At 35.8% G+C, this 14,415-nt stretch overlaps 1 protein-coding gene across 3 annotated transcripts in view; it reads right to left on the bottom strand.

Annotated features, from left to right (window-relative positions):
* The window catches only part of CABLES1 (Cdk5 and Abl enzyme substrate 1), a 57,598-nt gene that overhangs the window by 27,958 nt on the left and 15,225 nt on the right, over positions 1-14,415 (bottom strand). For 2 of the 3 annotated variants that reach the window (XM_063299185.1, XM_063299183.1), the window contains exon 2: positions 5,396-5,467. The exons of the other annotated variant lie outside the window; for it this stretch is intronic. In XM_063299185.1, coding sequence (XP_063155255.1) covers positions 5,396-5,467 — 72 coding nt within the window. The remainder of the gene's footprint in view (positions 1-5,395; positions 5,468-14,415) is intronic. 3 annotated transcript variants of the gene reach the window in all.

The following is a 14,415-nucleotide window of genomic DNA, read 5'->3' as shown; positions in this document are numbered from 1 at the left end:
AATCTCTCAGCACAAAAACAAGAATGAAAGAGATTAGAAAATTATTCAAGTCACCCCTCTCCCCAGTCCAATTAAGGAATTTATAGCAATAGCAGAATGTAGAAATAAAAGAAACTTACATTAAAAAAATAAACCAATGTATTTAAAAAGGAAAAATAAAGCTTCTTGGATTATGTTGTAGCTGTCATTAGGAAAGGGTTAGGGCTAGGGTGTAGCATTCTTTTCTCTCAAAAGAATTTTCTGATTATGCATCCTAAAGTATGTGTTATAATTTCTATGTTTCAAAATATTTGGGAATGAGTGAAATTCCTGGCTCACATAAATAACAGGTTGATACATGAGATTTTCCTAAAGTGTTTTGGCTTCTTTTTTCTGTTCCCTTTGGTATGCCAACAGGATCTCAGAAATGGAATAGACTTGACATCTAAGAGGGGTATGATGATCTAAATAATACTAATTATAAAATTCATTTTACAAAAGCAAAACAACTGCAAAAACTGCTTTCTTTTAAAGAAAATGTTACACAGTATGTTGCTTATTAGTGAATAACCACCTATCCAAATCTGTTCTTTGGGCGTGGGTGGGGGGTGAGAGAGAGACATAGTAAAAAAAAAAAGTTCTTAGAAGTGGGATCAGTAATTTCTGGACAGATCAGTTTATTTTTATATGATGAAAAGGAAATGTCTTTATTTATTGGAAAGAAATACTCCTATCTTGAGGAACAGGAAATTACAGACCTGAAATAATTAGTGAGGACAAGAGTTTACAAGATCCTATGGACAAGTAAAATTAGTTATTTTCTTATCAACATTCAGAATGGCAATACTTTGAGCAAGGGATTGACTGAATGCCAAAATTTCCAGACATTATGAAGCAACAGGAAAAAATGCTGTGGGTTTTCTGTGGTGGAGAGTTGGGGAAGGGAGAATAGCAGTTACGGGAAAAGTTGAAATATATGCAATACTTAATTTTTTATACTTTATAAAATGTATTATTTCTAAATATATTTGGTTTATTTGAACAATAATTATAAACATTACTTGGGTTGATCTTTACACATTTTTTTTTACCAATGGAGCTACAAACTGCTAAACTGTAAGAAAGGTAGATAGCATCTCTTCATTTTTGTCCTTTTAAGAGAATCTGGAAACTATTTCTGCTAACTGTTCTGTGGTTTTTCAGTAAAAAGCAAAAGTTTAAGAGAAAAAACTAAAACTACTGCATGTTAACATGTAATTTGGCACTGATGTGGGTATTAGTCCTATAACTCATATGTTTGAACCAGAACTGACCACAAGGTACCAAAAAAAAAAAAAAAACCTGCATATCCTTTCTGGAGACTTTATTCTGCTAATTATGCTTATTTCAAAATTCTAATTTTCTCTCCTTGTAACATTTTCCTATTGCTACTGGCAATCACAATGGGTTCCAATTAAAAGACACCTCACTGTGAACAAAACGCCATTGGAAAGATTGCCTTAAGTAAACAATATGAAATATTAAACACTATTTCTTTTGGCAATTATAGATGCATTTGAATAATGTATAATGACAGTTTTTTTACATTCTTGTGAATAGGCAGTTACATACTGTATAAAATAACATATTTTATTAATAGGAATGTGGTAAATTTTGTCATTTGTGCTTCTGCTTTAAAAGATGGGAAAAGGCAAACTAATTTTAGTTTCAGTTCAGTTTAACAAATAATGAATTGGTAAACTTCAGTCTAATAAGATGATATAAGGAGTTATGTAGTAGTAGTTATGTATTTTTCAAAAGACAGGAAATAAGAGGGGTAGCCATTTCAGGTTTTTCAACTGGTGATCCTTTTTGTCTTCCATTTAAATCAATGGGAGGGCAATTTACTATGCAGGTTGAGCAATTAAAGAACCCCCTCCAGTGACATATTAGGAGAATTGAAGAGGCATTCAACTCAAGGATTTCCCTTGTTTTTCTTCACTTCAGAGAACCCCCATTTGGCTCCTGATAGGACAGATGTGCTACTTCTCCCTTCAGTCGGTGATTGGCAACATTTCCTCTGGAAAATTTTGGGCCTTGGTCTTTAGATCACCAAATAAAACTTCTGCTAGATGTGCTGAACCATAAGCTAAACCCCCAAAATAGATTATTTTACTTTTATCCAGATTCTTTACCACTGATGGCAGTGTATGTCAAAAACAGCTTTTTAGTTAAAGCACCTTCCGACAATGAAATAAATTCTTGATTATGATGTGCATCTAGATACAACAAACCTTTGGGCCATCTTCGTATGTTTGTGTGTGCACAATCACTTTGCTTTGCTTTTCCCTCCCCAACAAAAGGGAAGTGGCACATGCACGGAGAGACAGCCAGGAGCAGCTTTGTTCTGAAGCACTCTTTCTGAATAAAGCACAACCCCATTACCTACAATTAATATCCTGTCAGTTTATATAGCATTTGGCCCAAACGCTGCACTGGTAAAGAGACTCATGATGCAGATTACAGATTCTACAAGCACACACTGATACTGGGGATAGATTAGAAGTATACCTTCTCTTTGCCAATGATATTTGATTATATAAATTATCTTTGTTTCTGGATTTGTTAATATTTTTTGGTTTTCACTTTCAAATGCTATGGACAAAAATCCTTTAAAATAGTTTTAAGCTACATTATCGGCCAGGAAGAAGTCCAAACTGCACTTCAAAATTAGATTTTATGATATGCTTATTTCATAAACAGCAACTTAGTCTGGGTGGCAAAAAAAACCCAGAAAGAAGCATTTCAAGTAATTCAAAGAGACTCTGCCTTAATTAACTCACTATGAATCAGGACTAGAAATTCCTTTTACAGTTTCCAAAATCCTGTTTTTAGTCCAGACTGCAATAAAGACCTTATTGAAATCTGTACAGTATTTGCTCCCTTGATGCTGCTCAGTTGCAAAGGGTTTGACATAGTATAACAACATGCTAAATAAACAAAAAGTGACAGGAGTGTAATAAGTAAGGACAGTCCCCTTCTACAGGAGCTTTGGGAGTTTGTAGAGCTCTTGCTTCCTTATGTTTATTTTTTTCTTCTCCTCCTGAAGTTAGCATAGGAAAGAGATGAGACAAAGCAGCTCTTTTCTCTTGCTGCACAAATTATAGATGCCTTAAAAGAAAGTAGCCTGAAAACTGCTTTTGAACAGTATTTATATGACAGTTGTACAAAACATGATTAAATGAGCAAAAAAGACTTGTTATTAATAAAGATGTTTATTATTTCAAATGTTCTTGGTCTATACTTCAATAATAAGGACAAGGTGTGATCTAGTACAGCTGGCTTTGGATTGAAGATGGAGTAAGGCGAGAATATGTAGGTGTTGAAGAGCAAAGTCCTTGACGCATTTTTTTTATAAACAGGGTAGGTTTTTTTTTCTTAAAATCTACAAAGAATCTGGAAACAGCAAGCACAGTACAAAAATACAGATTTATAAAAAGTTGACAAGGAAATCCAAAAAATCTTAATCAGAAGGTTCAGGTTAAATAATGAAAAGCTAATTAACATGGCTTCTGCAAATGTTACAAAGTTTTAGGAATTTTTTGTGAGTTACTCCTTCTTAAATCTATGTAAGCCGCTCATAGTTGCAATATGTAAATTGGGCAGCCATATCTTTTATTTATTTAATTGATTAAACATAGAGGCCACCCAACTCCAGATGACTTTGGGCATCTAACAATTAAAAATTAGAAAGTAACGTAAAGCTGAGCCAAAAAAAAGAAAGACCCATGTATGTCCAGAAAACATACAATATACAGTAATGAAAAACCAACCAACAACTCAACATCCACCCAAGCCTCAAGTTTGGGAGAACAGCCCGGTCTTCAAGGACTTTTGGATTATCTTCAGGGTGAGATCCATATGGATTGACTGAGTAAATAAATAAGTACACCTTGGGCATTTAAAAGCCCTTGACAAAGTGTTCACTAAGAACTTGAAAGCAGACTTAGTTGTCATGGGATAAGAAAAATAAACAATTTGTTATTGTGCTGGAGGGAAGTAAAGGATAGGGTTTCAACAGTGCTAGAACCATACTGTTGCTAATAAATTATCTAGAATCAGGAATGAACAGTGGGATGGCTAAGTCTACTGATAAAATCAAATTGTTTAGGATGGTTAAAACCAAAAGAGACAGCAAAGAATTCTAAAACTTTCTTTTCCAATCTAAGAAAATTTATATTAAATAGCAAATGCAGTTCAAACTATGCAAGTGTAATGTGATATATAATGGGGCAAAATACCTCCAGCTCAACAACTTCTAAATATGGTTAATCCAAGCACTTGCAAGGCTAAAGTGCAAACAATATATCCAGCAAAGTAGATATAATTTGTTGGAGCAAGCAATTTTCCTAAAATCAGCTTCCTCAAACAGTAGCTCTTCTTGCTTTAACAGGGGTGGTCAACTTGTGATTCCATGGCTGTATGAGCACAAAGCCCTTTCTTTGCAGTCCTGATTATGAGGTTGAAAATTCATGGGCCAGTTCCCATCACTGTGAGGTGGGAAATGCATTCAAACTGTAGGGAAAGTCCTATAATAGGCTTCACATAGTAGTTTTAAAACTAAAGGTCCCCATCCTCCCAAATCAAGGGAAAAACAGCCCCATCCATTTTGCATCACTGTTTCTAACCACTGCAGCCCTTGGGCTGCCCCCCAAAATGTTAAATACAGCCCCCATTCATGAAAGACTATCCACCCCTGTACAGTAAGGACTACTTGAACTTTCTCTGAACTTTCGATCGTCTTCAAAAGTTTCCTTACATTTTTCCTAACCCCTGAAGTGAAGGCAGGGATGATATAAGGCTGGCCTCTTTTGGTGTATCTAATCTCCAGAGCATCCACCCCAGTAAGAGTTGTCTACTATCAATTTTGATTTCTCTTGGTGCCCAGTGAAAATCTTCGTATTTTTTGGTGACTGTTAAAGGTTCTGGGTTAGCACATCTCTTTTATATTTGTGGTTTTTTGCTGCTTCAGATTACTGTTCGTTCTAACCAAATGGTTTTAACTATTAGCTAGTCTGTGGCTCCTTTGAAGAAAAAGGATATGGACTACATCTCTGCATATAAATAAAAACCTTTATGGCCAACTAGTGGTGCCACTCATTCCTTTTAACATACAGTGAAAAACCCAGATATGCTGCCTGCCTTAAGCTTTTTCATTTGAACTAATTGTCCTGCATAAGAATACAAGAAACATGCCTAGCAGGCTAGGCTGGATTCTGAGAAATATCACACACTTAAGGATCTGTTCTCACACTATGTTATTGCACAAATCACTGTTAACTTAAGTGAATGCAAACTGTTACCAAATTCCTATTGCATTGTATGTGAAAGGCAGAACAATATATACAGTACATAGACATCAGAAAAACATAATCACCTCCTTAAGGGAGCATTTTCCTCAATGTCTTCCAAAGTCTCCAGTGAAGACCTCTGGGAAATTAGCCGACGTCTCTCAAGGGAAAAAGAAAGAAAGAAAGAAAGAAATTAAATTTTCAAGCCTTACGCAAACTGGGGGGTTGTGGAATGACAACAGCACAGAATAGCCATAAAGTGGCAGGTATGGGTTAAAGATGTAAGAATACAAATAAAATAATACATTTTACTCAAACTGGTCTTCCTAATTCCTCAATGTTAAAAAGCTTATATTTCAACTTTTATTTTAATATAAAATCAGAGTAGTTTAAAAAAATTATCTAAGAAGACATTGTTTACAGATAAACATTATAGAATGGTCCTACAATAGGATACATACAATTATACAGGCGTGTAACACATTTTATAAAAAATGTTAAGTAGATTGGCCGGGTAGAAAAAGTAATAAAAGATTTTCATGTCAATAAATTGCTCTTCAGAAAACTGGTTACAATCCCACCAATCAGAAGAAGCTCTTGTGTTTGCACTTTCTCCTCTGCCTTTGGATCCTCAGCCTAACAGGTTTAACGTGGTATGATTCAATATTGTTTTATGCGTTAACTAGTACTGGTAGCGACCACAATTGGGACCAGCAACTCGGTTGTTAAGTGAAGCGATCTCTAAGTGAAACCACAACTGTGCTGACTTTCTTCAGCTTTCTATCCTCGTCAAAATGTCCTTTGATATAAAAATTACAGTCTTGCTAGTGATATGCAGGTTCACTCCCTGCAAGAAGTAAGACAGTTTCTCGTGGGTGTCCCAATATTTATTAATTTTTAAATAAGGGTCTAAGCAAACAGTCCTTTCCACAGAATATAGTTTGCAATCAAACATGTTACGTGTGATGTCTTCAACAGCTGGGGCACCACAGATACACAGTCTTTCTTCAAATGGAACCTCCCATATCTTATCATGGAATCTAGTTGTTCAAAACACATTCTAGAGAGAAAGCTCTTCTAAGATGCTTGAACATGTAAGTTGTTAAATGCTTTTCTGTCTGGGGGGCTGAATTGTGCTGAGCCAGCCACTTCAAGGACATAGCACGTTTAAGGGATGTGGTAACATCTTGGGCAGCAACGTCCAAGACCTTTTGTTTGAAGCTTTTCTTGGCCTTCAGACCTGATGGACTGGGAACTGGACAGAGAATCCATATTGTGAGATGGCATTTGAAAGTTGGGCTGCCCAAGTGCGAGGAGACATATTAAATGTCTGCTCTTTGAAACATAGCTAGAGTAATTTATCTAGGTCCATAAATAAGGTCTTCAGCCAATAGTTGAATACTTTAACTACTAGATGATTTTGTACAGGGGATATACCCAACTCTGCCCTTACTGCTGGAGTTGGTGTGGATTCGTCTACCCCCAAGGTGCATTTCAGAAAAGTGGACTGTATCTGCTCCAATAAGGGAGCATTTATACTGTATATCCCCAGTTTTCCACTGCATGTAATCATTGGAACTATTTTGCTGTTGTATACCTTTATGATTGGAATTAGAGAACCAGGGTAGCTATGGTTGGTGGACTAAAATATATAAAGGCCAACCATACTGTTGCTTGGTAATGCTGAGGAATCAAGAAATTATATTTAAAAAGTTAATTGTGTGCAACATAGATCCCGTTACCTTTGCAATAATTGTTTGCCTGTGGCCCCCAGAGAGTAAGACTGAGCTTTACTGAATTAACCACTGCTAGTCTTGCTCTTCTTAAAGAGTCTTATTACATTTTACATTAAAAAAAAAACTGATCATGTTTTAATTTAAATTGTATTTAATCCCAGTTCCTTTCTTGCAGTTTCCAATCATTCTTACCACATTTTGTCTTCTAAACTTGAAATTCAACTAAGACATAATGTGCGGCCTACTCCCAACTACTGACAAGTACACAATATGCCAGTCTCAGCTATACCATAAACTACAGATGATGTTATGCCAACAGCCATATTTTTTGCATAAATTGTTCAAGTTTGGTTGCTAATATATATTGTTGCTATTTCCTGATTTGCTCATTATAAAAGTATTTTTGAGAGACATCCAGAGCTAGAAACTAACTGTTCTTATTTTAATAAAAATTTAGTGAAATGTGAGAATACTATTGAAAGGTAATTTAGGATACCTTGGTTCTTGCAAAGTGATTAAAATGTAGGAAATCTCAGCCCAATTTACCCCACATCCTACATAATGTTATCTTCCTTCACAAACTTTTGCTATCATTCAAACATCCTTGGCTTACTCCTTTGCTCAAAGTTGAACCATTTGCTAAGCAATCTATTTATTCTCATACATGCTTGATTTCCATGATATACCATTCTTAATCTCATTCAGCAACCAACCTTCAATTCCATATTCATGCAAAACATTCCATAATTCAAGCCTACCAAATTTATCATACATTATTTCTAAATCAGAAATACACAACTTTCTCTCTCACATTCTTAAATTTCTTAAATACTTCCTGAAGAGCAAAAATCTGATTTTCACACATCCTGCCCAGTTTAAAGCTCCATATTTTTGCTTATTATAACCTCTTGTACCCTTTTGATCAGAATTCTGCCAAACACCATGTCAGGCAGACTGAACAAACTAATCTCTGTATCATTTTAACATTCATTCTTGTTACCTTTCCCTTTGTATAGGAAAACAATAATGGCAGTCCACGAACTGTCAGGTAGAACTGCAGTCTTCACACATGCTAAACAAGTTACACAGCACTTCCATAAGTATAGTTATATGCCATCAAATTGGTGTTCACCTCTTAGCAATCACACATACCTTCTCCAAGGTGACCTGTCCCCAACCAGGCCCTCCAAGTCTTCCAATGCCACTGTAATTGAGACCATATACCTTGCTGCTGGTCATCCTCTTCTCTTTCCTTCTACCTTTCCCAGCATTACAGACTTTTCAACAGAGCTTGATCTTTGCATAATGTGTCTGAAATATGATAATCTGAGCATAGTTATTTGTACCAGTGAGGACAAATAACTGGATTTATTTGTTCAATGATCCATTTGTTTGTTTTCTTGATTATCCATGGTATTCTCAGGAGCCTTCTCCAACACCAAAGTTCTAAAGGATCATTACATTTCCTATCCTGCTTCTTCAAAACCCAACTTTCGCTTCCATAAAGTGTTGTTACAAAGGAAGCAGGAAATCATTGCCTGTATGATTCTGAGAGAGACTGACCTCTTTCAATCTGTGGCCACTTCGTTGTTCTCCAGATTTGCTGGCATAGTTTGGGTAGAACCTTTACTGATTCTTCTTCTGTTGCATGCCATATTTCTGTAGATATGCCATCAATTCCTGCAGCCTCCTGACTTGGTAATGACCAAAGAGCTGATCAAACCTCAACTTCTATTACTAGAGTTTCTTGTGAAGATGGAACATCTTCTAAAGTATCTTGCCTGTTAACATCTCTACTGTACAGAGTTTTGGTATACTCCTTCCATCTTTGTTTGATTTTCTTTGAATCAATTACTATCTGTCTATTGGCATCCTTTAACATACCAATTTAAGGTTGGAACCTCCTTCTGAATTAAGAGATCTGGCTTCATTTCTCTTTCCTAGGTCATACAGTTCAACTACATATTCCTCCTCACTCTTTCCAACATTGGCATTCCAGTCTCCAACCACAAGCAGCAGATCTGGTTTGCAAGTGCTGTTGATTTCAGATTGAACTTGACCATAAAACTCATGAACCTCCTCTTGTGCTTAAATGGTTGGAGCATAAACTTGGATAAATATCCCATTAAAGGGTTGTTTGTGAAATCTAACTAATTCAGTCATTGCTTGCATAAGTACACCGCATCCATATTTTAATATTTCTCAAGCTATACCATCTACCCCCGTTTGAGGGGAGATGGGCGGTGGCAAAATTTGATAAACAAATAAATAAATAAATGTACGCCTTGAAGCTTACCATTTCTCAATATGCTCAGTGTGTATGGCTTCCCTTTCAACAGTATTTCTCAGATATTAATATTCATAGTAATTCTACTTTTTAATGTATTATTTTCATTCCCACATAAATCTCAAAAATAGTTCCAGCATCCTTAAATGTTTTTTGCTCTCTTGACTACATTTTTTTGCAACAATGTATTCCTCTCAATATTCATTATATAATATCTTTCTCTCATTCTTATTTTTAATAGAAATCATTCCCTTATATAGAATTTTTTCTTCATCCACAGTCTCTTTCAATTCATTAATCCACTCAGCAGCCTTCTTTGGCATTTGTTAAGATAATTCTTTTTTACTCTGTTCCAAGCAGCTACCACATCCTATTTCCTTATATCCATTTTTCATTCACTCTATTGGAAGATTAATATGTCTTCTAATATTTTTTCATATAGGACTGTCCTGCAATTGTTCTACTCACATGCTCATTTCTTTCACTTTTTTCCTACTATTTTGATTTTCCCCAAGATTTACTACCCCTCCAAAATTGATGTAAACAAATAAGTAAATAAATATGTAATGTAGAATTCAACTGCATGCAATATTACTTTCACAGAATCATAGAATTGTGGAATTCATCTAGTTCAACCCACTGCAATGTGCAGGGAAACCAATTAAACTATCCTTGAGAGGTGGCTGCTTAATAACCTCCAGAGCTGAAGAACTCACAACTCCATAAGTAAACTGTTCCACTGTAGTACCAATTGACGGGTACTACACTTCACTGATGGGAAGAGTTTCCTTGTATTTAAACAAGATCTAAGTAGCTGTAACCTGTACATGTTATTTCTGGTCCAAGTTTCTCTGGCAATGGAAAATAGTTCCTGACCATTTGGCGCACTTTCATGTACCTGAACACTGATATCATGTCTCCCCTCAGTCTTTTCTCCAGACTGAACATCCAAGTTCCTGCAACCTATTGGCATAAGTCATATCCCCAAGTCCCTATATCACCTTTGTTGCCATCCTCTGAGTCTAAGTGAGTCAGGGTCACTAATTCTGGCTCTGAGAGTGGGTTAGCCAACCACTTGACAACCCACAACTGGTCCACAAGTGATAGCTTTCATGTAATTAATTTCAGATGTAACAATTCCCCTTTTATCTTTCACAGGGACTTAGATCATCTGACCTGTGTTTCCCTCATTATATATTCCATGCTGTAGCCTCAAGCAGAAGAACAGAAGCACAGGAAAAAAGAAACACTTGTTTTATGGACAAGTGAACTGTAGTACATGAAAGGGCAAGAGATCCTTAAAATGTGTCACTAAAACAACAGTTGAATAATTTTTACTAGATAGACATGAGAGTTCTGCAGCAAAGAATGAACAATAGCATCACTGTTTACAAGGATGTGCCTATAAAGAATGGCTTCATCTGGGTATCTGACATATCAGGACTGAGTTCATGACCAGTCAGTTATGAAGAACCCAATGAGACCTCAATGCTATTTGAAAGTATTTTTCCTTGATTAAAATAAATTCTTTAACATTTTACTTGTGATCTTAACAGTGTTAAAATTTGTGCTATACATCCTTGCTCCTTAAAGAGCAAACACACAACTGACTATATACACAACTGTGGAAACACTGGCAATTGAATAGTATTGGCTGATTACTTATTGTCTGGACACCTATATAAATTTCTAGTTCCACTTAGTAACTTGTAGAGTGCTTGATCAAACTAATAACTTTCATTAAATGTTGCTAACAGTAATTTCAAACTCCTAATTGAACTTTCTACACCTATTTTAAGGAAGTGTTGATTGTACAGCAATTATTAAAAAGCTAAACAGAGATCAAACTAAAGCAGCAAAGTAGGTGGGACTGCTTTTGTTTTTTCTGGTTTTCTTCCAGCCAGTACAAGGCCAAGTACCTGAATAAACTGCATTGTTTAGACCCGCCAAAAATATATCTCAGTAACAACAGTAATTCTGTCAGATCTGTCCAAGATATGCTGCAGAATTATTCTGGAAACTTATCTAATTGACAAGAAATGTCAGTTGGAAAAAATGGATTTCAAGTCAGTCTGGTGTGTCAACTTAGGCTACAGTATTTAGCAACAAGATGCAACATGATGGAAGACAATAACATTAATTCCTTTTTTTCAAATCATCAGTTTAAGAAGTACACATGGTTTATATATTTATCACCAGAACATAAGCCATGTATACTCTGGTATACAGTAAAGAGGACTTTTTATTTCACAGTTCTGTTTAATTATAATCAAGCTAATTTGTCCTAAAGCAGTTTGCCAATAGTACAGTAGGTAACACCAAGGGTGTGCACAGCAAGCCAAAATATTATTAAAATGCCAAACATGCATTGTGATGTCACAATACAAGTTCTGCCCCTTCTTTATTTGCATTTGACATTTTGATGCCAACACCCATTAATATGGAAAAGAGGTTGCTCTTGTCCATTTTGGTCCAACTTAGTTTATTCTTGTCAAAAGCTTTTTATCACTGGATTTACTCTACCCAGTCAGTCTGGGATGTTGCAACAATTACTCTCTTTGCTAGTATCTGCTGTCAACATCTTCTTTTAACCAGTGTTATAGAAGCAAGGCCAAAAGAAGGAAAATGCCTTCCTTTTTGAGGCACTGAGGCATATTGAGGAACATTTATTACCTTAAGTCTAATAACTGGTAGTCAATCTGCAGAGGCCTGTTATCAGATTATAACCTCCCAAGAAACAACTGGCACCAAAAATATCTGTTCAAAATTGTATTTAAAGTTTATGAAAAAAAAAAACCCACAGTACAAGAAAAAAACCCAATAGTGTTACACTTAAAGAAAAGGATTAAGCTTCAGAAGAGGAAGGAACAATGGATAGGTCCATCTAAGATAGCAATTAGGTGTCAGAGAAAAATCTGGTTTGAGGAAATCAGGTGAGGTTTGATTTGAGCACCGCAAAATAAAACTGAATCCTAACATTGCTCTATCTAGTCACTCACTGTGCCAATAAGTCTGGTCAATTAGATTCCGTCCTGCAAGAGGTTACCACACAAGTTGGGGTTGGGGTGTGATTTTGTTTCCTTGTCTTTCCCTCCCCAGAGCAGCTACTGCTCCCATGAAAGATTCAAAAGCACAAAAGCTTCCAGTTAACTTCTCCCTCACAATTTATCCTCAAGGGGAAGGGAGTTCTTCACACTCAGGAATTTAGTTAACTGGTCCCACAGAGCTAGAAGGGTCAATTTTGGGTATGTTCTGAGTTAAGAGGAATATCTAGAAGCTTGCATCGCTAGAGATTTCCATTACAGTCCTCTGCTGTTCAGATATTAATTCATAACTGTTCTCTCCCTCCCTATCTGATCTTCTATTTATCTGTGAAAAAGCTAGGTGTATATATCTTTCCTTTAGATTCTTGTTATCTCACAGTTCTCAAATACTGGCTACTGGACTACCATTTTTAAAATCCTGTTGTATAATAATTTCTATGGATTTATCTGCAAGACTTTCAAATAATTAGTGAAAGAGTTGTGCATTTGCACATAACTATCCTTTTAGGGTGATGGCTCTTTAAAATATAAACTCCATTTTTCAGGTTCTGTAACAATATACTTACTTCCCCCTCAAAACAGAGATGTGTTTTATGGGAACAAAATGAATGCCCTCCCATCTCTTCTCTCTCCTGTTCAGATTTATATGTATACTCTTGATTACCATATTATATAAAAGAAACTGATTCTTTATTATGATTTTTACTTTCTCATTCTAACACAAAAAAATGATGTAACCCATCCAATTGATAACCAAGTCCAATGATGTAACCCATCCAAATGATAACCAAGTCAATGATATCTGAACTATCCAGTTGTTGTTTTTTAATCGTATGGCATAGCAGTTTGGTGTTCATGCTGCTTTTGCTTGCTGGGAAATCCTTGTGAGATCCAGCAGCCAGATGTGTAGACTATTCAGCTGTGTCAGGTCACGTTGCCCAGGGTGCACCACAAGGAGGCTAGTCTACATTGTACTGAGTTGGGCTGAGACAAAGTCAAGGTCACCCAGCCAGCTTTCATGCCTAAGGCAGGACTAGAACTCACAGACTCCTGGTTTCTAGCCCAGAACCTTAACCACTAGACCAAACTGGCTCCCTAACTATCTCTAACTATCCAGGTGTAATCACCTCATAAAGTCTGAGTACTGCCTGAGTAGATTCCACAGATATACAAGATCAACTGGAAAAATAATTCTGATCTATTACTAAGGAGGACTTTTTTAGCTATGCTTACTATAATTACTACGAGATTGGTGTTAATCTAAGAAGTATACAAAAAAACCCTCTTATTAAACATTTAAAGTATGTTTTATTATTGTAGGTCTGCTTACAAGTTTGCTGGCACTAATATTTTTGCCAACGTAAAACCACTTTCAGTGAAAGATAATGCAGGAAGCAAGCTGAATTTTCCAAATAGAAAAGAAGGACAGCCAATATCAATTTGTTTTCATCCTCTGAAACAGCTGAAGATGTTAGTAACAACTTCTCATTTTCCAACAATGGTTACATATCCAGTATATAAATAAGGCTTTCTCTTTTAAAAGAAACTAATCAGTATTTATTTTTAAAATATATAACAAAAAGAAGTGAACCTGTTAAAACTATATTTACAGCAACAGCAGGTTTCTTTAGTTCATTGTGGTTTTTCTTTCAAAATTAATTTTCTTTAGCCTTTTTGATGATGATGATGACGACGACGACGATGATGATGATGATCAGGATTTAGAGGCTGCTTGCCTCCAAAATTACCCTTGGTGTCTTACATTCACAAGTAAGGATAATAAGAGGAAAACAATCAAAAGGCAGTTCCGTGCACCTGGACCACACATTCCCTCTAACAAAAACCATCACCAACAGGGTTCCACAAAAACCCCACTCCTCCTTGCTTTTAGTAAGAGTCATTGTTGTAATATTATAATTCACCGTTCACTTTAATTTCAACTGGATTTTCCTCAAGAACCAACAAAACTTACAACACTAAACTGAGGTTTTACTTTTAAAATGTACAGTTTTACCAATGCTATAAATATATGCAAATGT

The sequence above is a fragment of the Candoia aspera genome, chromosome 3, assembly GCF_035149785.1.
Source record: "Candoia aspera isolate rCanAsp1 chromosome 3, rCanAsp1.hap2, whole genome shotgun sequence".
In the NCBI taxonomy this organism is placed as follows: Eukaryota; Metazoa; Chordata; class Lepidosauria; order Squamata; family Boidae; genus Candoia; species Candoia aspera.
This window is presented reverse-complemented; position numbering and strand designations above follow the sequence as displayed.